General features: G+C 36.7%; 1 protein-coding gene across 4 annotated transcripts in view; it reads left to right on the forward strand.

Moving 5' to 3' along the window:
• Positions 1 to 23523, forward strand: part of TSHR (thyroid stimulating hormone receptor) — a 52083-nt gene that overhangs the window by 6937 nt on the left and 21623 nt on the right. For 2 of the 4 annotated variants that reach the window (XM_025150837.3, NM_001193588.3), the window contains exons 2-5: positions 7411 to 7482; positions 11036 to 11110; positions 20424 to 20498; positions 20797 to 20871. In XM_025150837.3, the coding sequence (XP_025006605.2) occupies positions 7411 to 7482; positions 11036 to 11110; positions 20424 to 20498; positions 20797 to 20871 (297 nt within the window). The remainder of the gene's footprint in view (positions 1 to 7410; positions 7483 to 11035; positions 11111 to 20423; positions 20499 to 20796; positions 20872 to 23523) is intronic. The other 2 variants (NM_001193589.3, NM_001033850.2) reach the window with 2 other exon arrangements.

Consider the following 23523-nt stretch of genomic DNA (forward strand, 5'->3'; position numbering starts at 1 on the left):
TAAGCCTCTTCTTCACATCTACAAAATAATCATTTGTAGTCTCTCTGCTTTTGCGTTAAGCAAACTACATATATAATTAAAGCATACTGAGATAATGATTATTTCTACTCAGAATAGGAATTCTTTGTTCTTTGTTTTGCGCTTGAACGGTTCCTAGCATTGGCTGTAGTTCCATGCCATTACAAGGGAAGTCTAAATGATGCAAAGATTCAAGAGTGATGCAAGGAATGATAACAAATGGGGTGGGAGGGGAGGGGGGCTTTACTTCAAGTCTAGACTATTCTAGTCTTTCTTGTCACCTACTCTCACTCATTCCTATTCTTCATTTAGTAGTTGAGATGTGTGTGTGTGTTGCAAAGCAGTGCATCGTTTGAAAATAATTTCAAGAACCCTGAGACCATGGTTTTTTTTATGACTTACTCTTGTCAAGTGCAACGTTACTATATTTACTTATTTCCACTAAGGTGGTGGGATCACAGGATGTTATGCCTTTTAAAGAAAAATATGTAGCCAAATTTAATAACATGAATGAGATTTGAAAGAAATTTTTAAAAGCACAGATTTATGTAAAATGCAGTATTTTGGAAGCATGTTATGTTGTACCAGGTGCATAAAATTATTTAAATGACAGCCTGGAAGACAACTGATATTTTAATGAATTTGGTGTGTTTAACGATATTTGGTAGAAAAGTAATCAATTATTTTAAGAAAGCCCATGTCTGGCTTGGACTTCAGAAATAGTTAAATACTTTTACACATGGAAACAGCTTAGTGTTATTTGAAAAATAAACCAACTTCAACTAAAACATTCTGTTTTCAAGAAGAGTGGAGTTTTAAAGTAGTACATACAGAATATCCAGATATTGCAAAAGGTTAAGCAAAAATCTTGTCAGAAATACAGCCAATTAGTAAATTCACGTCTATGCTGTGTTTTATATTCATACGGGATATTCCATCATGTACTTAAGTTGACTTCTACTTTCTTCATTTGATGCAGAAACAGCAGTTAGATACTGGATTTCTAAGTACCTGGTGTACCATGAAGTTCATTGACAATTTCCTTTGAGTAATATTGTAGGATATCATAAACTGAAATAAGCTGATAATTTCAAAGTTGTCTCCCAGTTTTGATCAGAACTCATTTTATGAATATGCTTGTCAGCTTGGAAAAAACTTCCTCTGCAAAACAAATTCTTAGATTATTTTTAGAAGTTTGGACGTTTTTTTATCTTAACATTTTCCATACTGATACATTGTATTTCCAACTTACTGTCTGTTCAACTTTGCTCTAAATAAGGAGAAAACAATTAAAATATCTTCAAAACGAGTACAGTTGATTGATAGTCCTAGTGTTTATACATAAAATCAAACACAAAGGCCTTACAAAGTCCTTAGAACTGGGCAGAGCATGTGCATGTAATTTGTAATGACCAGTTTCAATTTGGCAGAAATTAAATTGCAACTAGTTGCCATTAGTCACTATTTATAATCCCATTTATATCCTATTTAAATTTTCCTTTAAGTTCTTTCAAATTTTATTAGCTTTTACTGCTTGATATATATGTATATGGAAGCATTATCTTCACTATGTTATCTTCACTTCATGTTACTGTGAAGGAATAGTTCTAATTTACATCTTGTCCAGTTACCTTTACATAACACTGAAAAGCATACCAAACAAAGCATTAGGCAATTATATAGTTTCCTGTTTGTTTGTTTTCTTCATATTTTAGGAGTTTTTTACTCAGCTAATATCCTTCATTAGATTTCTCTGTGACTGCAGATCTTCACAGAATTCTTCCTTGCCACTATTTTGGATAGTTTCAGTATCTCAACTGGAACTCAACCTCTGTCTTGTAGACATTTATATCACATTATTTTTTCAGTACTGACAGTTCTGAAAACTATTGATTTTCATTTTGTTTGCTGGCAAGTGGCAAGTAACTTTTAGCAGTGTCAGCTCTTCCTGTGAAGTCTTCATTTTTTACCTACATCCAGCAAGAAACAATCAGTGATCACAAACTGAGCAAGAACAAGTTCTGTAATTATAGATTGGTATTTTCTGCTTGCTAAACATTAGTAAGTAAGGAACCTGAAATCAATTCTTGTCTCTCTGACAGCACCCCTATGCACCTTAGTGTGTACGAAGAGGATATGTCAGTTATAAGAACTTATTTTTCACACAGAATGCTAACCAGGACACTTCTGTTCTGAATGGCTCTAGCATTTCTTCAGTTTTTTCAGGGTTGTGTCAGTTTTGACATACAGTTTATGACATTCCTTTGGACTTCAGCTTAACTGTGGGACAGCAGCTATGCAGTCCTCTGTCATATTCCTGAGTGGTTTCCTACTTTTAGCATTACCTTGCTTTGAGTCTTTTTGACAGTTCTACCAGGTTGTACGTAATATTAGGGTTAGACACTAGGTGGTAATAGTCTTCTGGTCAGCTAAGTGCATTTCACGTTGTGACTTGCCTTTTCACCATTGTTTTAGCTCCAGTGGAAGACTACTATGAATTTATTTCAGAATAATAAAAAGAAATATTGTTAAAATGAATCGTTAAAATGGTTAAAATGAAGCAAATATTAATTGTTAAAAATGAATTGTTAAATGAAGCAAATATGCATAAGTCTGAATTCTTCCTGTTAGTCAGAAACAGGGTTGTTCCTGTGCAGGTATAAAATATTTTAAAGCCTAGGTACTTTACAAACCAAAACAACAAGAAAATAAACAAACAAACAAACAAAAAACACCAAAATAAAGTATTATTTTTTTTCTCACTGAAGAGTAACTAGGCTAACTGTGGGAAACAACCTTTCCTGAAGATTGTTTTGGAAGATCAAAGGAATCAAGGAGAGAGGTGTTTCAGTCATTAGTTGGATATTTGAAGTACTTGATTCTTGACTAAGAAACTCTGCATTCTAGGCTAGCAGATGTTTGGTGCAGAGGAAAGCAGAAACACAAAGTTCTGGGCAAGCAGCCTCATGTCTTTCTTACAAGTTTTGTTCAGGTTTCATTTTCAAAATAAATTCAATGTGAAGCCTTTCAGGGACATGCAGGATAAACTTAGCTGCAAATATCAAAGGAGAAAGAAAATTTTAAAACTTCAAATAGATTAGAAATCAGAGACCTGTGAAAAGAGGAAATGCAAACTAAATACCATCATATAAAACTTAAAATGTTTTACTGAAATATTCTATTGCTATTTTAAAAACAACTCATTTAGTAAAAATGTGTTTTGTTTGCTCCTGCAACTTTTCAAATCTTGATAGCATATTTATAATGGAAATGACCTCAGACTTCTGATTCTTCTTTTTGAAAGATTTTATGGAATATAAACTGAAGCCTTTTTCCAGATTTATTATTTACTGAAGCTTTCAACCTGAATGAGAAAATAAAAGTAGAAATAAGTGGAAGTGCTTGAATTAGTGTAAGAACGATCTTTCATTCTCATGTGTGTCATCTTTTCGTTAATATAAAAAGGATATTAAATGAGCTATTAAATATGTAATTTCTTATTGTTACTGTTTTTCTCACATGGAAGAGTAATGTGTATTTTCTTTCTTTCTTTCTTTCTTTTCTTGAGCTTATTCCTACTTGTATTAAAAAGATATGAATGATCTGGCTATAGACTTGAAGAGATCATTTGCATATGTCTTCTGTACAGTATGTATAACCACCCGTGTTATTTCCCTGTCTGAAGTGAATACTGTACTATGTAAGGAGCATGTCTGGATAGCTAATATAATGCAGCATACACATCATGTTGCCTCAAGGTCATGATAAATTCTATCTGTTTATGTGATGCATTCTGACATACTCTAATGTAGTGCCACTAATTTAAAACAATGCCCATATGAAAAGTGAATCAAATTGAGAACACAGCCACACATAAAACTGATAATATTCTACTGTTCTCTAACAGTGTATTCAGCAACATATTGGTAACCTCTCTTAAAGATTTAGGGAGATAAACATGTATTCTGCTATATTTTTCTTTGATGGACACCGAGCCAAATTCTATTCACAAAACCTTAAGTAAAATCACTTGTTAAGAGGAAAGATAATATTTATTTATGTTCCTAGAACTGAGAGCCAAGTTTAGCCCTATTTTTTGACATATAATAGTCTTTAAAAATGTTGCTTGCAATAAAGAGGCTGCTAATAATAAGTAAAATATTCCCAGTACATAAATTGTACAAAATTAATCAGTGGAAATGATTGTAAGTCGCACAGTCCATATAAAGTACAGTGAGACCACTAAGACCCATTGAACTGGTGTGATAAGTAAATGAAGAGCAACATAGCTAAGAAACAGTGGTTTGGTAAATCTCAATTTTCAAAATCAAGTGTTTCAAAATGAAGAATCTTCTATTTAGTCTGAAAAAAAAGCTTACTTTCTTAGTGAAGATTCTGTAGATTGCTAGATACTGGACACACTTGCTAAACTGCAAATTAAAACATGCATGTTTAAAGAAAATTTCTAATGCGTACAAGACAGGAAGAATCATAGGCAATTGATATAATAAATTCTCAATTATTTATCGTCTGCTCACACTGTGTGTTAAGACTGGAGCTGCTGTCAGAAGCTGGCAGGCTAGGGAGCTGGAAGCCCTGACCTGCCTTCGTATTCTGGCTGTAGGCTTTAAATTGCAAACTCTCTTGTCACTCCACCTTGAGGATCGTATTAGCACAGCTGGGTAAACTTGCAATCATCATTTTATGCAGTTAGATTGGGATAAACTAAAGCTATTCTACCTAAATTGCTGTCATTTTTGATCCAAAACAGACTATTCCGGTTGAGAGTTTTCTCAACCTGCCTTCTTTTCAGTCTTGGAATAACTACTCATCTCACAGCTTTCTAAACACCACTAGTTAGTGTTATTCTTCTAGCAATAATCCACAGGTTAACAGCTAGGAAACAGGGACTAACTGTTTTTCTGCAAATTTTTAACTGCTTTAGGAGGTGGGTTACAATTTGCTTTAATGTATCAGTGCACAGGTTCTTCACCAAGAACTTTGCAGATGGCTATACAAAAAGGCCGGCTTAAAAATTTGCACCTCACTGTAGGGCCATTGCACCGACTCCATTTCATGGTCTGAATAAGCATTGACTGTGAACTCAGTCAGCTATCTGTTAACTCTGCAAGTAAGTGAAGAAATGCAGCTAGCTAACGCCAATTACTTAGTCACTATGTGCTCTATATGCTATTATTTAGCGAATCATTTATGTAATAGGTGTATTCCATAACTAGGACTTTTTTAGATTTGTTGACATTCTCTGAAGATATTTCACTTCACAACTAAGTTATTGTCATGAAGTGTGCTATCTTTGATATTCATCAGCCTAAGATTTCTTTCTCTTAATACTTAGTTGTCCTTAGACTTCACACATCTTGTGCCACCTATGGTTTCTTGTCATATTTGCTGAATGATGGTATATTTTTAAACTCTAGCAAATAGATATGGAGAAATATGATACTCTCAGCTCCAACCTATAAATAAATTCATAAGCTTTTTAGTTAGAATATACGGCTAAGTTACTTCATTGTGCTATTTTTGGGATAACAGAAGCTTTATCTAAGAAGATGTAAGTGTAGAGCCATTTCATACTACAGCAACTTTGATAGCAATGGCTTCATATACGTTGTCCAGAATTTCCATTCTTTTCTGACAAGGTGTAAATTCCAGGCATGCCAATAAAAGATTAATATGAACTCCCTTAGCCCATGTGTAGCTCAGTTCACTATGTGGCAAAGATGGAGGTTAAATGCTTGACTTAAAAACAGATCGGGGGGAGACTTACAATAGTGTTTAAATTCTTTTCTGGGATATGGGATTGCTGATTAAGTACTAATCTCTGTGATGATTGGTGTGAGAGGTAAGTATGATATTGTGAGCCAACATCTTGTAGATGAAGAGGACCAGAGGGATATAAAACAGGTTAAAAGCAAGCCTAGATAGTTGCACGTGGCTTAACCTATGTTTTTCTTGGCTTTTGGGTTCTAACAGTCTCCAGGAGGAGCCTTCAGACAGCTTCCCAGTGCAGACCATGATACTGTTAGCCCTATTTATGGAGCATGCTGCTGGCTCATGCTTAGCTCAGTGTTTATCAGGACCCCTAGATCTTTTTCTCCAGCACTGCTTTCAAGCTGGATGGCCACCAGCACATACTAGTTCCTGGGATTTTCCCCTCCAGGAGCAGGACTTTATGCTTCACCTTTTTGATGTTTGTGAGATTTCTTTCAGCTCATTTCTCCAGCTTGCTGAGATCTGTCCACATTGTTCTGCTTCAATACTTCTTAAATCTATCTGAAACAAAAATTTCTCAGTCATCATTTTCAATTTCCTAAAAGGACTGTAAATATAGACAGATGTTAAAACACAACAGCGAGGTCAGCAGGCTGTAGCTGGTTATTCTTTGCAAACATTTTGCCCAGAATTGTGATCCTAAGAGGAACCAGTTTTACCAAGTGGAGGAGGAAGAAGGATAGGGGAGTACTGGTATGGATGTCAAGGTGCTAAGGGTGCAGGGGCATAGGGCAGTGTACCCCTGGACAAGCAGATGTTCCCCTAGTCAGGAGCTTGTGGAAGCTGAGGTACTAAATTTAGGAGAAACATCAACTCACTTTGGATAAATAACCTTTAGGTTTTCTTTGCATATGCATGTAACATGTATACATGTACACGTTACATATATAAGAAGAAAACAGAAAACATTATTAATGTTTATTCACTTATTTCGTACAAAGTTGTTCTTGGGAGAAGCTGTGGGAAATGACTATCGTTTGTTCTTGGCTACTCTTCAGACTGTTAGTTGACTGTATATTATGCAAGTATATTCCCAGATGTACTGGAAAACAAAAAATGACCTCATTCAGCAATGATCGGTTGTAACTGTAAGTCAAAAGATATTATAGGCTAATTTTCTAAAGCATTTCCTCCTCTTTATTGGAACAGTCAGTCTGCTGGGAATTAATTTTGTTAAGAACTTGGCTGTTAACATATGTCTCCCTTAAATATTGCCTGTTTTTCTGAAATCTGCAGACAGGTGAGATACGTATTTCTATTCTCTCCTGGAGTGCAGCCTTATCTGCACTTAAGAAATAACAACGTACCTACCATCCACACATCAGATGTTTATAAAAATGGTGTATTTACTACAAAGCATATAGGGAATTTTATGGAGATAACATATAGTTGCTCTTTACTTGAATTTTGGCTGGTGAGCACACCGAGAAAACCAGGATGTATAATGAAACAGGAGTAGGAATAATGTGTGGATGGAAAAGCTGGGAAAAGAGAAGATAAGAACAGAATTATTGGAGCAGAGCTGGAGTTGTATATGACTATTTAATATTAAATTGTACTTAACAGAGAATATTAACTGGCGAACTTTTATTTCTATAGGAGGTTTATGGAGACCCATCTAAGAACAATTCCCAGTGAAGCATTTTCCAATCTCCCCAACATCTCTAGAATGTAAGTTCTATTTCTGATATTCTTTTACCGCTTTATCAAAAATTTAGATCTGTGAGTAATTATCCAATTGTTTAAACTAAACAGTCTGTAGGAAGGCATACTATGGCTAACTGATGCAGAGAACTTCTCCGACATCTCCCGGTTCACTCCTTAGAAACACAGTTAGTAATTTGGAAGGGACCTCAGGAAGCCTCTAGTCCAACCACCTGCTCAAAGTTCTGCCAAGTATGAAGTCAAACCAAGTTGCTCAGGGCTTTATCCAGCCTGGTGTTCTGAACTTTCAGTAAAATAATAGAGACAGTATTTACTACTCCAAATACACTCCTTTCTTTTGCTATATGATTTTCCCTATATAGTTTGCACGAATAAGCCTTTTTTTCCCTCTATATTGAATAGAAATGAAGTTGGACTCTTTATGAACCTTGTTTAAACAAGAATTTTAGAGCTAGTATGTTCTTAAGTTCATGCGTATCTGTGTACTCTCAATAGTCAGAAGTAGAGATTTGTTTCCCTTTGCTGCTTTGCCACAGGAATGAAACAAAAGTATTTCAATGAAATGCTCAAGTGCAAAGCTAATTCCTATCAGAAACGCATCAATGCACTCAGGTGCATATGCTTCATTCTGGCAATAACAACATTTTAAAAGATGTTTTATAAGGTATTCAGATGTATTTGAAATTCATTAAAGTTGAAAAATCTTGATAGAAGTACTTTGTCCCTTCTGACTTTGAACAGGCTGAACATATAGTACTTTTAAGGTCAAAGATAGAGAACCTTTTCCTGGGCTCTGAGGAGCTAAAGAGGACATTGGTAATGCTTTGTGTCACATCTGTGAGTACCTCATGGACACCTGATATGTAGCTTCCCAAGCAGTTTTTTCCACAGCTTCTCCATACAAGCTAGCAGCCCTATGCAGAGCATAACATTTCTCTTGTGCTTTGTATCTGTCTATGCAACACAGCGTGGTTTCACAACCTGTGCACACTGATTCTCTGCAGCACAGGACAGAGGGTGTTGAAGCCAGAAAAAGAAAAGGAAGGTGGAGAAAGGGAGAATGAAGAACAGTGAGAGGTCCTTGTGGTTACTGCCAAATGCTGTCTGTTTGAAGTCCTGAATTCTCGGGTTTTTTGGAATGGGCAATGGTGATAAAAAAGCTATTCATCTGTAAACAGACCTTCTTCAAAAGAGAAGTTGTGAATTTGGTGTTTAGGTTGGCACTACATTCATAGTGGATGTCAGAGGCATTCTGGAAACCTGCAAGTAAGACACAGCTGGCACGGGGAGGCAAGGCTTAGTTATGCCTTAAAAATGGGAATTTAAACACACTTTCTGTCTCTTCCCAGTGTAACATCTTCTGGTTATGATTGCTGTGATTTTTATTTCTTATATTCAAATGTGTTGTATGATGTGTTCATTAACCAAGGCACTGGCTAGTGCAGAAGCACTCTGAACAGTTGCAGAGTAAATATTTAAGCACCATTATGCCCTCTTTCTCAGAAGAGATTGAATGTTTGTGCATGTTTGTTGAGCACTGATCCAGGTGACAGTAAAGCAAATAAAACTACTCATATAATCAGTGATGATGTCATCTAATTAATGTAAACAATTGCAAAGCAGAAAAGCAGAGGTCAACATGCCAAGAAAATATGCTATTTCCTTCCTACTTTCACCCTGCAAGTTTGAGATGTAAAACTGTAACTCAGGCAGCTCCAAGCCAGCCAGTACAGTACAAATTGGACACGTGGAAATGGTGGCTGGAGGGCTGAAAGATGTCTCCTCTCATACATGACAGATAGGCCCTTGCCTACCTGGTACTGCCATCATACTATGGGGCACACAAAAAGTGCTCTCTAATTCTGAGAACCAGCTGCTTGGCATGAGGACGTGATGTTTGCTTGTCCTCTGGTTCTCATTTAATTTTCTGTCAAGCTGATTTATATATAGCTGTTTGCTACACACTACCTATCTTTTGGTATGTTAAAATACAGACTCTGCTAAAATTAAATAATTCATTTTTCTGTGAAGAGCGGAACTACAATTTCTTGAGCGGTAGATATTTAGTGCTTACAGGAGGATAAAATTAAAACACCTTGAGTAAACATCTAATTCTGCAATATTCAATCACAGAGCTACAGCCTGGAAGTACTTTCTTTTATTTTCTTCCTTCGTTTCGGAAGAGCCAAATGGCTTTTTGGAAATAATATTACTGAGAGAAGAGAATCTGCTGGTTGTACAATCTTGACTAGTTACTTTCCTGATATCTTTTCAAATAGTGCTGAATACATCTTCAATTACCAATAAAAAGTAGATCTCCTGTTAGAAAAGTTGAAATTAGTTCTGCCTTGCTTCAGCATAGACAGGACATAAATTCCACTGGAACAATTAATGGTATTAGTCATCTTCTGGTTGTCATTGCACAAGCTGATCACAGACTATTGTTTCCAATTTTTTTAAACATTTTAGTTATTTTTAAAATATCCATTGAAAGAAGTTAAATATTAACTTCTATATGATTTCAACAACAACAAAAAAGAATCTGATCTGTAATTTCTTGCATGACAAAGTCCTCCTGATTTAAAAGATTGTATTTATATTTCCTATTTACTATTACTACTGATAATACTGTCAATATTTTAATTATTATTTTAAAAGATCTCTACATTAGAAATATGATATTTAATATAATTAGAAAAAGTAAATCTAGCACAGGAATAAAGCATTTAAGTGTTATTCCAGTTCTGATCAATTTTCAAACTAAGAGATATTTTGAATGACATAATTAGGTGATGTAACCCAAGTAGTTAATGTCAATATAACTCTGAATATTTGCATTTGCTAGCTGTATTGCAACTTTACTCACACTTCAAAACCTTCAACAGACTAATTTCACTATCATCTTCATAGTAGTGATGGGGAGACTCTGTAGGGCCAGTTTCTCATATTCAGCCATTCACTATCAGTGTAAGTGCTACTCAGTTTTACTGTATGTAAATAAGTATTTCTTAAGCTTGTTTTTTTTTTTTTTTTTTTTGCTTTGCTTTGGTGCCACATTACTCTTTATTCTCTTTATGATGTTCTCTTTGTAGCTAAAAATTCTTTCCAAATTCATGTGACAGCATATTTTTTTCCCTCAACAGCAGCAAAGTATTACTTGCTCTGATGACAGAGAATTTGTGACAGTTGCTGCAGTGATAACCACAGATCCAAATTTGTGTCTGTTCTTCCTTTTTTTTTCTTGGATATACATAAATCTGCCAATTTACTTGACAGCTAGGTCTTGGAGAACACCAAAGTGATCTTAATTGGGAAAAGGAAATAAAAAATTCTGAAATGTGAAATCTTTGTATTTGCTGCTTAATTGCACTGTTGTGCAGTTGTGATTTAGTGGTAGTACAGCAAATCTAAGTCTGTTAAAAGCTCCTCTGCCTGACACCATCAGTGCTGCTTCCCATGGCAGGTGGCACAGGATGAGGAGAAAAAGTGGCCTGCTGGGCACTGGCCACGGTTTGTTGAGGTCTGTGACTTTTTTCTTTTTCTGTTTGCTGGTTTTTAGTTATATCTCCATAGATGAAACACTTCAGAGTCTGGAGGCCCACTCCTTCAACAGCTTAAGTAAAGTCACTCACATGTAAGTACTGTAATTAAATAAATGTATGTAAATAAATGAATGCAGTGATAAAATACATTTGAGGGTATGTGGAGTAACATGTATGTTGATGTATGAATTGTCGTTCCTTTCTCCTTTGTAGCTAAATATTCCTTTTCTTATTTCCTTTCTCTACAACATACAAGCTCTCACTCAATGTCAAGTTTAAATAAACTGGTAGCTCAGAATTAATTCTGTCAAATTACGAGAAGTATAAAAGAGTAACATAACCATTAGAAATAAAATCAGAAGAGCAAAAGCACAGAGGAAGATGGCCCTAATTAGAGACACGAAGAGTAAAAAGTAATTGTTCTAGAAGTGTACTAATAGTAAAATGAAGTATTTACTTATCAAAAGGAACGGGAATGTTATGGACAAAGGCTTCTGGGAAGTGTCTTTATGGTTTTTGTTGTTGTTCATATCAGTTCTCACCAAAAAATCAACTAAAAGATCAACCAAAAGATCAAATAAAATCAAGGACAAAGGGAAGAGGAACCAACTTAGTATTCTTCAACCTCTTCTTCATTCATTCTTACTTATTATTTTCAGATTGTGTCAGATAACAATAACATTAGGATGTTTAAAGACCTGTTTGAAACACTCAGATATCCTTGAGAGCTTGCAGAGGATGAATGAGGTAGCAGAAAATGGCAAAAATTAGGTCTGTCTTTTAAAAGAATCTGCAAAGGAGGTAGCTTATCTTCAAATCCTGACAAAAAACCTGGAACTAGTAATCAAACCAATTGTCTGTAAGCACCTAGAATATTATAAAAAAATATTACAACTACATGGATTTACTAACAAATCAGGTCAGGCCATCTAATTTCCTCTGCAAAAGGAAGGTGTCAAAATTACAGTACTAAGGTTTTTGGCATTATATCTTGTGATAGTAACTACAAGAAGGCTTACAGAACAAGACCTAGCTAGAATGGTACTAGAGCAGATAAACAGATTGGTAGAATAGCTGCGTTTGGAGAGTTACCATCATTCAGCATTACCCAGTGCAATAAGAAGGTAATTAATTGAATAGGGTTTCATAGGATCCATCTTGTATCTGGCACTCTTCCATGTTTCCACTACTGATTCAAATCAGGGCATGGAAAGCATGCCAGTATCAGTAATTTCAGATGAGTTATAGTTTGGCATTCTTCAGAGAAGCTTTTTGTTTGTAGAGATTCCATGGGAAACCATGAGTGCAGAAAACTTCTGAAAGACTTTTGTGTTCAAGAAAAAAGATGACACAGGGAGATATATCTTAAACGTATATAAGTGTGTTTTGAGGGATGAAACTACAATCCATTTTTCATTGTTGTTTGACAAAGCAATACTTATAATAAAATCAGATCAGGGAAAAGCTTAAGAAAACTTTCTTATGGTTGGCATAAATAAACACTATATTTGCCTTCATAGGAGTTTCCTCCTTCAAGGCTGTATAATCAGAAAATCTATTGAAACTTTACTCAGAGATAGAAATTGAACTAAATGGTCTCTTAACACTGTTCTATTTTGTATACTTTTTCTCCTTTTATTTTATACACTGCGAAATGGAAATGTTAATAAAAATAAAGGGGATAGTATCATTACTGTTGTTATATATAGGGAGCAAGTAATACCAGAAAATTGAAGTGCTTCCCCTAAGAATACCTGATAAATAAAACTAGGAGCAAAGTCTACAATCTTCCTATAATATTGCTGAAATTCTTCACTGGAAGGCTTTGGTCTAATAATAGTATTTGTCTTTGCTTTGAATGCAGTCCCTTCTGTAGGTACTTTTTCCAGGGCTGTCTACCTCATATTTTCCCTTCCTGATTCACAGTTGTTGTGTCTTTAAGATTTCTTGTTTAACAAAAATGAACTTTCAATGAAACACTTTCTGGCATCATGTTTTATAAACAGTGAATTAAGTATTTGGCAAAATACACCATATATTACTCATGTGGTAGTTGTCTTGTGGTTCACCTTTTTAGAAACTGAAGATCATATAATGCTCTTGGGTCATCTAATTTCATTGCAGAACCTTCTATTGCCTCTATGTTACAATCAAAGTAATTGCACTAGAAAAATATCCCTCAGGATATTAACTAATAACACAAAGATGCTCTCCTTCAAAGGGTTATATAGTTTAAGCTTTTGAATATAAACTGTGTTTCCATAAATTGTGCATTTTGAAGTGTGTGACTATTTTAAAGGACTGGTGGATGGAGCTATGGTGTTGTTAGGGCCTCCTCTAGCACATGAAGGCTCTTCTTGAAACCACCTGCTATTCTTCAGAATGCTTCAGAGTGGAGAACCCAACTGGCTGGCTGTAAGGCATTATATTCACATCTGCCATATAGGCCTTCCAAAGCATATTTAATCATATGCATACACTTGAGAGACCCATTATGTTGTTGTGGTATGTCATGGTGTGTCATGCAATCTGCATGCCTCTGTGTCACAGCCCCTCCCTCTCTTCCAAAAGTCAGGCCAAAGCACACCAACAAGTCTTGATACCACCACACTATCACCCACAGCCTGCAACGCGCCATTCTGCAGCCTGTGTATGAGTCAGTGGAGCTCAATGGCATCTACATCTACTGCACATATGGCACAGGCTCTTCAGGAGGGCTGGCGGGGAGAGGGTTTTGCTTTAGTTATTTAGGTTTAATGAAGGACTCCTTATATTTCTCACAAGGAAATACCACACAGAAAGCACGAATAGACAAACAAGTTATGGTTTTTTGTTTTTCCTATGAAAGAATCAGTACAACTTCTCAAGACAAGACACTGGAACTCTTTACTGACGAAAGCTATAGGCAAAGCCCAAATATTCACTAGCCCATTAAGGGCTATCTCTACTACTGAAAAGCATACACTTTTAAAAATCTGTTTGGACGTAAGGCACGCATGTTATTTAATCAGAGAATACCCAAACATCTGGCAAACTAGGCAGTTGCATATAAGCTAGAAGAGAAAGCTATTTATAGATTTCAGAGTTTTTCTGAATTGTTTCCATAACTAGTCTGATTTGTTAACGCTTTTTGTTGATGGGTTTAATTTACTTTCCAAACAACAAGATTATTCGGGGATAAATGTTATGTTGTGCTGCACATTTATTTAATGTTCTCCACTTACATAGTTATTTTGAAAGTATTATTGCCGGATAAAGATTATCACAGGTTGTTTTAAAGAAGTCTGAAGTAACTAACAGTTTTGAAAATAAGTCATTTCACAGAGCTTAGCTTTCACAGAATCAATTTTTCATGGAGTTTTCATAGAGTACAGTTTTATGTAAATAATCTTTTTTACCCCAATTTAAACTTATACATACAGTTTAATTTTGAAAACATTTGTTTTTCTACAGGACTTCTTATAAGAAAATTTAGTGTTTATGGAAGGAAAGCACTAATCACTTTGGCTTGAGTCAAACGTCATATGAATAGGCATCCTGTGTTCATCACCATTCTGTCTGCCAAGCCTACTGGTGTGCCTCAGACTTGAACTTCAGCACTCCATTTTTTCTGGTCCACATTCAGTTCTGCCTATGTGCCTCCACCCTGACTTTCTGCATGTATGCAGCTTTTACATCTCCTGTTACCCTAAGAGAAATCTCTGAGCATATTTTGTATTTATACAAGCTTAAACCTCTTGAGTGCTGAGCAAATTTTTCAAAGTCAGGGTACAGGTCACCTCCTGCAATTTAATGAGCTGGATCTCATTTCAATTGTAAGTCACAGTAAAATTCAGACTATACTATAAGGTTAAAATCAAAGCTAAGACTTTGTATTGATGTTTTCCTCAGTTATGTTAAGTTGATCTCACAATGTATTCTAGCTCCTTGTTTTTGTCATTACTGTTTCTAAGTATGTTTGTGAGACAAATTTATCGTGTTTTCCAATTCAGGACTGTCTTTCACATACATTGACAAAACCGTGCTTTCTAGATGCAAACTCAAAAAAGTCTATGTCTCTGTGTAATCTTGCTAGCAAGCTTCAACTTGATGGCGTTAGATTAAGGAGCTTTTGTAACTAGGTCTTGGCTTCCCAGGAAAACACTCTTAGGTAAGGAATATTCACTCTTTCTTTTCAACCCCTCTGTATCTCTGCTCACTCTCCTCTCTCCCTCATTTCTCCCCACTCCTCCATACTCCAAACACTTTATCCTCTTGAACAACCATGTGAGAAGCCCTTAGAGGGTGTGGGAATACAGCCAAAAATTGTGGATCAAGTGGCTTACCTTCGTATATGCAGCATCACTTCAAGAGCTGGAGGGACTACTCCACATCTCTGTGCAGAGTGGGTGCTGGGGCACTTCCTCGCATGGACAGCCATGGAGCCAGGTCTTGGGATATGAGACTGCAGAAAGGAGAGGTGGTTTTATGGCAATGTCTGAGGGGTAACTGGAGAGGAAGACTGAAGAGCTGGCCCTAATAGGAACCCGAATGAAAGGGAGTGTTATATACCTGCTGTGAATTGTAGGACACTGAAACAAGTGCTGTGTAGAAAAATCTTAAAAGCTGATGCAGGTAGGGGATAGACTGGCTACAGCCTGAACCAATTTTCTAGTGCTAGCAGTGCCAAAACTTGACAGGTGTGTGCAGATGGAAAGCAATGGAGAGCTGCTCTTAGTGGGACTGCATCTTGACTGCAGGAGGAGGGTAAAACACAGACAAGTAAGGGAGACCAGGGAAGTCATAAGCAAAATAAATCTAAGGAAGCAGGGAGGACTCACAAGTTATTACAAGAAAAACAAAGCAGCTGATTTAAAATGTTTTAGAATTGCTGGTCTAGATATCCTTACTATTCATACATATCAAACATAGTGGGTTTTTATTGATACTCTGGCCAGCTTTAGACTATCTAGGTTCTGGTCTTGAACTACACTCAGGGATGTTTCAGTACCGCAAGGTACATCTGGTAAACAAATCTTAGAAGTCACTTACATGAATAGTTTTGTTTTTTAATATTACTAAATGTATACAATATATGAAGTAGCTGACTGACCTTTCTAGAGTTTGCCTTGCACACGTATGGCTCATTAATTCATCACAGTAATATTTGAATAATTATTAGTTTCATATAAGATTCATTTTCATTTGGAACTAAATATTTATGTATATCCCTAAACACACTATTTATTGTTATTTATGAATACTGACAAAGGATTTTAAGTGCATCACTAAGTAATTTTCTCTGCATGTCTGTTCCTACCACTTTAAGGTTTTTAAAGTAATTTCTTTAAAAAGCAAAACTCAGGTCCAATTCATGGCCAGTAAAGTTTTTGATTGTGAAGCTAGCTCATTTTTAATTACTAGTCCAAGTGACAGAAATACGATTCCAAAAATTGATTGTATTTACATCATACATAAGCCAATTTTAAAAGGTTTTCTATGCTTCAAAAATAAAAATAAAGCAGAAGATGAATATTTTGTAAACTAAGTATTTCTGTAAGTGTTACACCAATTATTTTGTTATCTCCATGGTAGGAAGCAGTAGATAGCAGCAGCATTCTTTCTTCTTAGCATCTCTAAGTGATGTAATTTTAGTTCGGATTGTGCAGTGAAACGTTTTTTCAAGGCACCTTTCACCTTTCTGCATAAATATTCAGCAAGATGCCTATAAAACATCTTAGTTTTCTATACCTCTAAATGTTTTGTGCCCAGAAGCAGTCAGAATTTTTACATTGCTGCTGGTTACAGAATTTAAGCCTACCATGCTAAGATTAGGTTGTATTTATATAGCATGCCAAATTTCTATTTCAAAAGTCACATAAGGTTTCCAAATCTGTGAGATTCAGTCTTTTCAATTCACTGATTCAGCACGGTTCACTGATAAACCTGCAAACTCCATCTAATGAATCTACTGAATCATAGAATTGCTTGAGTTGAAAGGGACCTCAAAGAACATCTAGTTGCAGCCCCTATGTCTCAAACAGGGTTGCAAACTACTTAATTGTGCACTAGATCAAGTTGCTCAGGGCTTACCCAACTTGGCCTTAAATGCCTCCAGGGATGGGACATCCACAGCTTCTCTGGGCAAACTATGCCAGTGTCTCACCACCCTCTGAATAAATAATTTCTCCATGACACCTAACCTAAATCACCCCTCTTTTAGCTTAAAACCATTTTCCCTGGTCCTGTCACTCTCTGACCATGTAAAAAGTCTGTCTCCTTCCAATTTACAAGCTCCTTTTAAGTACTGGAAGGCCCAGAGCCTTGTCTTTTCCAGGCTGAATGATCCCAGCTCCCTCAGCCTGTCTTTGTAGGAGGGGCACTCCAGCCCTCTGATCGTTTTCATGGCCCTCCTCTGAACCTGTTCCAACAGCTCTGCATCCTTCCTGAACAGGCATCCCCAGGCCTGGATGCAGTACTTCAAGTGGAGCCTTACAAGAAGAGAGCAGAGAGTGACAGTCTCCTCCTTCACCTTCTTTTGATGCAACACAAGGTACTGTTGGCCTTCCGGGCTGCAAGAGCACACTGCTAGCTCACATCCAGCTTTTTACCCACCAGGATCTCCAAGTCCTTCTCAGGGCTACTTCTCAAGGAGTTCTTCTCCCATTCTGTATACATATTGGGGGTTACCTCAATGCAAGAGCAACAACATCTTAGACTTGACGCTACTGAAGGTTATTAGGTTCACTTCTCAAGCTTGTTCAGGTCCCTTTGTATGGCATCCCTTCCTTCTGTCGTATCATCTGCACCTCTCAGCTTACTTTTCTTGGGTTTTTTTTTGGATCCTTTAGAAGTAATATTTAAGCCAAAACAGTCTTTTGATTACAATTTGAATACTGCTGTCTTATAACAGTTTGGCACCTCTGGACATACTACTCATGACTGACTCATGTAAAATAAATTTCAAAATCCATCTTGTGTATCATTATGTTGTTAACTGATGTGATTAGAACTATTAAAATACCTTTCCTCCTTATGAGCTCATTTCATAGGTTCCAGTACTGATGAAGCTACAGATATCCTTTAAATCTGAGATTTCAGGGAAGATTCTTTTCAGTACTAAGATATATGACAACAGTTTCACGGATGGATCTGACTTTAAAGTTGTCTCTTTTTCATGTATCCCTGGCACCTTTTTCATTTCATCCCTGGTATCTTTTCCATTTTATCCCTGGCAGTGTTCAAGAGGTATCTGGATGAGGAGCTACGAGATATTGGTTTAGTAGCTCATGGTAGTAATGGCAAGAGGAGGATGGTTGGACTAGATGATCTTGTAGGTCCTTTCCAACCTTGTGATTCTATGATTCTATGTATATGATATGAGAGGCCAGATATTTAGCCAGTCATATTTGCCTGGACTAGGAGTAGAAAAAACTGGATTTCTCTCCTAGCTTTTTCTTAAGATTAATATTCACCATGTCAAATCACTTTTTTTTTTTTTTTTCTCCTCTCTCATCCACTTTCTCATCAATTTTCAAAAGAGACCTCTAGGCAACTGGTTGCCTGCTCTTGATTTATGTAGCACCTGCCACAATAAGCCTTTTCCTCCCTCCCTTTTGGACCATAAGAAACCTCCTGAATACAATGTATAGGATGAAATACAAGTATAATTACATTATATTTTAAAGCACATTTCTTCACTAATCCCAGCACCACCAATTTGAGAAACAGAAACAGCAAGGGCATAAGACTTTTGCCATTCTTTATTGTATGTAATGATTTACTTGAGTTCTTTGAGCTTTTCTCTGAGTATGGGGCCAACTGTCTCATCTGGCAATTCTGAATCTTTTACTCTCATTTTTCATTTCCCTTTGTCAACCAGCACTTGCTCTCTCTTAGCCTAGTTACTTAACAAAATCTGATTGAATCTCATTTAATGATTTTGTGCTCCCAATTTTAGTACCATCTGCAGATTTCAAATTCTTACTTTCAATACCCTCATCCAAATCATTTATGCAGAGTACTATGAATAGCAAAACCTGATGACTCTGTGGCACTCCAATGTATTACCCATTTCCAGACTGAATGTTGATCTCTCCCTGCAATACATTTGGTCCACAACAAAGGAGTGTGTAGCCAAGAAGATCCTGACTTCAGTTTTTTTAAATGTAGCAGTGATGGAAAAAACATATAAAAGTTTATGGAGAAAATTCCACTGTTGGGAGTATGATTGCTACATAACTATTAAAGTAATTTGAGAGAAACAAGAGACCGTCATAGATTTCTTATAATAACAAAAACAATACTGTTAAAGAAGTTAACAGACATGAAGAATGCTCAGCACTATAATAGCAGTAGCATGGCTATTAACTACTTCAGTTTAACATGCAAGTAGAATGTTAACCCTTGACTCCTCAAAAAGTAAATGCAGTAAGAACAGAAGGCTTGAAAGATGGAGCAGAAACTATTCCTCAGTATAGCAGAATATAGAGAGGGTAAAGTCTTCCACTTGTTGATATATCAATTGTCTGATGTCTCTTTTCCCACTTTATTTCTCAGAATGTTTGGCTAGCTTTATTGTGTGCTTGGGTTACTTGATATTAGGGCATGACAAATTAAACACTACCAGATTCTACTGTGTCTGTACTGAGTACCACCTCTTTTTGGACTGATGTAAGACTAGAATATCGCTCACAGAATCTGCACCACCATGCCACACATACTTGTCTTCTGTAAAATTTCTCTATGTAAGTAACAAGATGTCTTGAGAGTCTGAGAGCTGTCCTGAGACTGGTCATTCATGGGATACATGACTCTGATTGGAAGAGAAGAACAGCAAAAAGCATCTGTGATACAGACCAAATTAAGGAGAAAAAGAGAAGCTAATTTAAATTATATTTCTCACAGCCTTAGTTTTCCAAGGGTTCCTTTCAGTCCAGCTGCAATTCTGGGTGCTGCAATATTAATTATATAAATAATATATAAATTCACACATGGAAATCCCACTCTTACTTCCCTAGGGAAGACACTGCCTTTATATTTATTTAATGTGTTTTAAAAAATGTTAAAACTATGTTGAAGAATATTAATCATGCAGACACTCAAATTAAGTTACCAGGTAGGAGGTTTACTCAGCAATAGTGACAGTGGCACTAATGTTTCTTTATGCAAAATGTATTACTGTTTTTAATTTTTCTTCCTTTAAGTTTTCCTCTTTTTACTCAAATCTACAGACAAAGTACTGTTCCTATGTTCTCAAAGAGCCATAGGGCAATGTCTGAAGATTTATAACCAGGTGTCAAATTTTTCTGGAATTATTTCGCTGAAATTTAACATTTTTGTTAAATGTTTTCTGTTATAGTAAATACATCAATATTAGTTATTGTTGTGGTAACATTCCCCCCATCCCTCTTTTTTTTCTTGCAGTGAAATTCGAAATCTTAGAAACTTGGATTACATAGATCCAGATGCCTTTAAGAACCTTCCACTACTGAAATACCTGTAAGTATTTAGCACTGCAAGTAGTTGGCCTCACAGGCATCTCTCTAAGTTCTTTACACAATACTCACTTATTTGCATTTCATTTTGTAACTGGTTGTAATGTTTTTCCCTACTGCTTTATTTTAAGGACAAAAAACCAGCTATACTAGGGGCTGGAACTTTGACTGCGTTTGCAAGGAAATCTTTTAGAAATTAATTGGCAACTTTGCTATTCTTCTGATCCATTAAATGTCTGTAATACATAAATGTTCGCTGTGATCCACTACATATAATTCTCTCTCCATCTTCTCTGTTTCAGTGGTATTTTTAATACTGGACTCAAGGTATTTCCTGACCTCACTAAAATCTATTCATCTGATGTGAACTTTTTACTGTAAGTACCTACTCTCACAGCCAGATAGGATACTGCCATCCTCAAATCCCAAGAAAACCTATAGTGAAGACTTCTATTTTAGACAAAAATAGAAAATAAGTCTGTCAAAATGCTGTTCCTCAAACTGTATTTCAATGATTGTTAGTATCAAATTTGGAAAATGTCAGGTCATCCTGCACTGTGTATTTGAACTGGATGAGACATACACATAATTGCATTTCTCTTAAATTAGCTACATCCCAAAATACAGAATTTTTAGAGGCCAGCACATCCACTCTTCATCCTGTGAGCTTTCCTGCACTGCTGTAATTTAGATTGTTGCTACAGGACGCTTATTTAATTACCAGGCGTCAGGTGGTGGTTGGTTGTTAATGAGCTGCTAACGACAGGGTGCAAAAGCACTAGATATCTTTGGAAGGTGGTAGTATGCAATGTCAGCAGTCTCATGTGTAAACACCCATCCTCAGTTTACGGGCTCCATTAGTCCTGAACGTCACAGCCTTGTTTCAGAGCCATAGCAAACACACTTCTCCCTTTCCTAACATTACGGTGTTACTTCAGGGTCCATCACCTTTCCCCTAAACGTATATGACTGTAGCACACCGAGAGAATCGCTGGTGGATGTCCAGCACAAGCAGCTGCAGGAGCCTCCAAGATGGCTTTTCATGCCCATGGTGATTGGCATAATGCCAGTAGCACCCTTGCCTCTAACAAGCATAAGTACTCTGAACTCCTCTCTTTTCTCTGTCCAGGCACTTTCCCTCCACTTAATAAGTACTTGTGTCACTTTCGCATACTTCTCACTGTGAAGGAAAGCAAGTCTTCTGTCTGTTACTAAAACAGCCTGCCAATACCAAACTAACATAGAAAAGCCTTGCACCTAAAAATCGATAAACAAAGAGCCATATCTTTCCTGAAAACTACTATTTGGCTACACTGTAAGACAACACTCTTAAGAGAGAGGGCTGCTTGTCTCCCTTCTGTCACTTACCTTATTTCACAGTAGCTGAATGAGATGTATGTCATCTTTTAGAACCACAGCACAGCTCCAAGCAAACATACTTTGCCTAAACTTACTCGTGTAGTCACATTTCATGCACAACTCTACTCTTCCATTAAAGAAACCAAGCAGCAGGAATTACCTATTTTTAAGCAAGACTTCCTGGGTGGAGCCCTCATTAAAGTCCTCAGCTGGAAAGAATCGTCCTATTAGTAGCTTTGCTAATTTAGTTGCCTTTGCTCACATGATGCATTTCTATGTCACAGTAGCCTTCTCCATTTCTTACAACTTAAAAAAGATTTACTTTAGCTGATTTAAAGGACCCCTTTCTTTTCCTTTTTTCTTGTTTCCTTTTTTCTTGGAACAAACTGCAGAACAGCTTAGAGACAAAGAAAGGGACCACAAATGTGGTGGTTCTGTGCCTCCCACCATTATTCTTAAAGCTATGTCAGAAATAAATACTACTACTGCTGTGAAAACAACAGGTATTTCTTTGCATTCAAAAAAGCAAAGCCTACATCCACCTCTGTACCCTAACTTGCAATTAAAACCCAAAATCAGGGTTGCAATCAAGATAAGAAGGAATTGCAGCTAAGATAAAGACTTGTAGGCTGACGCAAAGTAAAAGTGTCTCAGTCGCTATTTAGTGGTAGCAGTCTGCATATCACAGCAATGTTCAGTTGGAATAGACTTGACTGTTGGATGGACTAAGTAAAAGGCTATTAAAACCCTGTTGTATTATTCTGGAAAATACCTTACAAAGGCTTGGTTAAGGGGTCTGACCTAGATGTGGATTCAGTACTGATAAATGGTGTTCCTAATCAAGCTGGAAAGAGTGAAATGTAGGGTCACTAAGGCTGGAACACCTCTCCTATAAGGAGAGGCTGAGAGCTGGAACTCTTCAGCCTGGAGAAGTGGAGGCTGGGGGATCTTATCAATGTGTATAAGTACCTGAACTGGGGGTGCAAAGAAGGTGGAGCTAGCCTCTTTTCAGTGGTGCCCAGTGCCAGGATAAGAGGCCATAGACACAAACTGGAACACAGTGTGTTCTAACTGAAAAGCAGAAAACACTTCATTTTGTGGGTGGCTGAGCACTAGCACTAGTAATATAACTATTCATTATATTACTATTCACCTTTGTAATTATCCTGCTTTCAGCTAAGATAGTTAATTTTTTTCTTATTAGCTGGTGTGGTGCTGTGTTCTGGGTTTAGAATGAGAATGATGTTGATAGCACACCAAGGTTTTAGTTTACTGCTGAGCAGTGCTTGCATGGATCCAAGGAAATTTCAGCTTCTTGCACTGCTAGTGAGGGACTGGGGGTGCACAAGAAGCTGGGAGGGTACAGGACAGCTGATGCAAACTGGACAAAGGAATGTCCCATACCATTATAGTGACATGCTGAACTATCAAACTGGGAGGGGGACTGACATTTCCCTGGGACTGGCTGGGCATCAGCCATTTGGTGGTGAGCAGTTGTGTTGTGCATCACTTAAAGTATTTTACTGTTTTCTTGGGTTTTGTGTGTTCATTTTTCTTCTTTTTTTCTTTTCTTTTTTTTAAATTTTCCTTATTAATTGCCCTTATCTCCAACAATGAGTTCTCTCACTTTTCTCATTTTTTATTCTGTTCCCCATCCCATGGTAGGGGAG

This window comes from Gallus gallus, chromosome 5, assembly GCF_016699485.2.
Source record: "Gallus gallus isolate bGalGal1 chromosome 5, bGalGal1.mat.broiler.GRCg7b, whole genome shotgun sequence".
NCBI classification, from domain to species: Eukaryota; Metazoa; Chordata; class Aves; order Galliformes; family Phasianidae; genus Gallus; species Gallus gallus.